The sequence below is a fragment of the Eimeria tenella genome, genomic scaffold, assembly GCF_000499545.2.
Source record: "Eimeria tenella Houghton genomic scaffold, Eth_scaff1994, whole genome shotgun sequence".
NCBI classification, from domain to species: Eukaryota; Apicomplexa; class Conoidasida; order Eucoccidiorida; family Eimeriidae; genus Eimeria; species Eimeria tenella.
The window spans coordinates 2,524-2,753 of NW_013541837.1; the positions used below are offsets into that span (position 1 = coordinate 2,524).

At 48.7% G+C, this 230-nt stretch overlaps 1 protein-coding gene across 1 annotated transcript in view; it reads left to right on the forward strand.

Moving 5' to 3' along the window:
- ETH_00037480 (ankyrin repeat-containing protein, putative) overlaps nucleotides 1-21 on the forward strand; it is a gene marked incomplete at both ends in the record, with an annotated part of 2,365 nt that extends 2,344 nt beyond the window's left edge. Inside the window, one exon of the mRNA XM_013374174.1 lies at nucleotides 1-21. Coding sequence (XP_013229628.1) covers nucleotides 1-21 — 21 coding nt within the window.
- Between the last annotated feature and the right edge of the window lie 209 nt (nucleotides 22-230).

Consider the following 230-nt stretch of genomic DNA (forward strand, 5'->3'; position numbering starts at 1 on the left):
ACCTTAAACCCTAATTCCTAAACCCTAAGCCCTAGGTGAGGGCCTGGCCTATGCTGCTAGTTTTCTTTCCTTTTGTAAGGCTTTCCCCGCTCTAGAGAGAAAAACCTCAAACCCTAAACCCTAAACCCTCAATGCTTGGGGTCGGGGGGTTGTTTATTTTCCCTGCCTCAATTGCTGCACAATTTAGGGTTTAGGGTTTAGGGCTCCTAGGAAGCTCTAGCGCCTGCAAC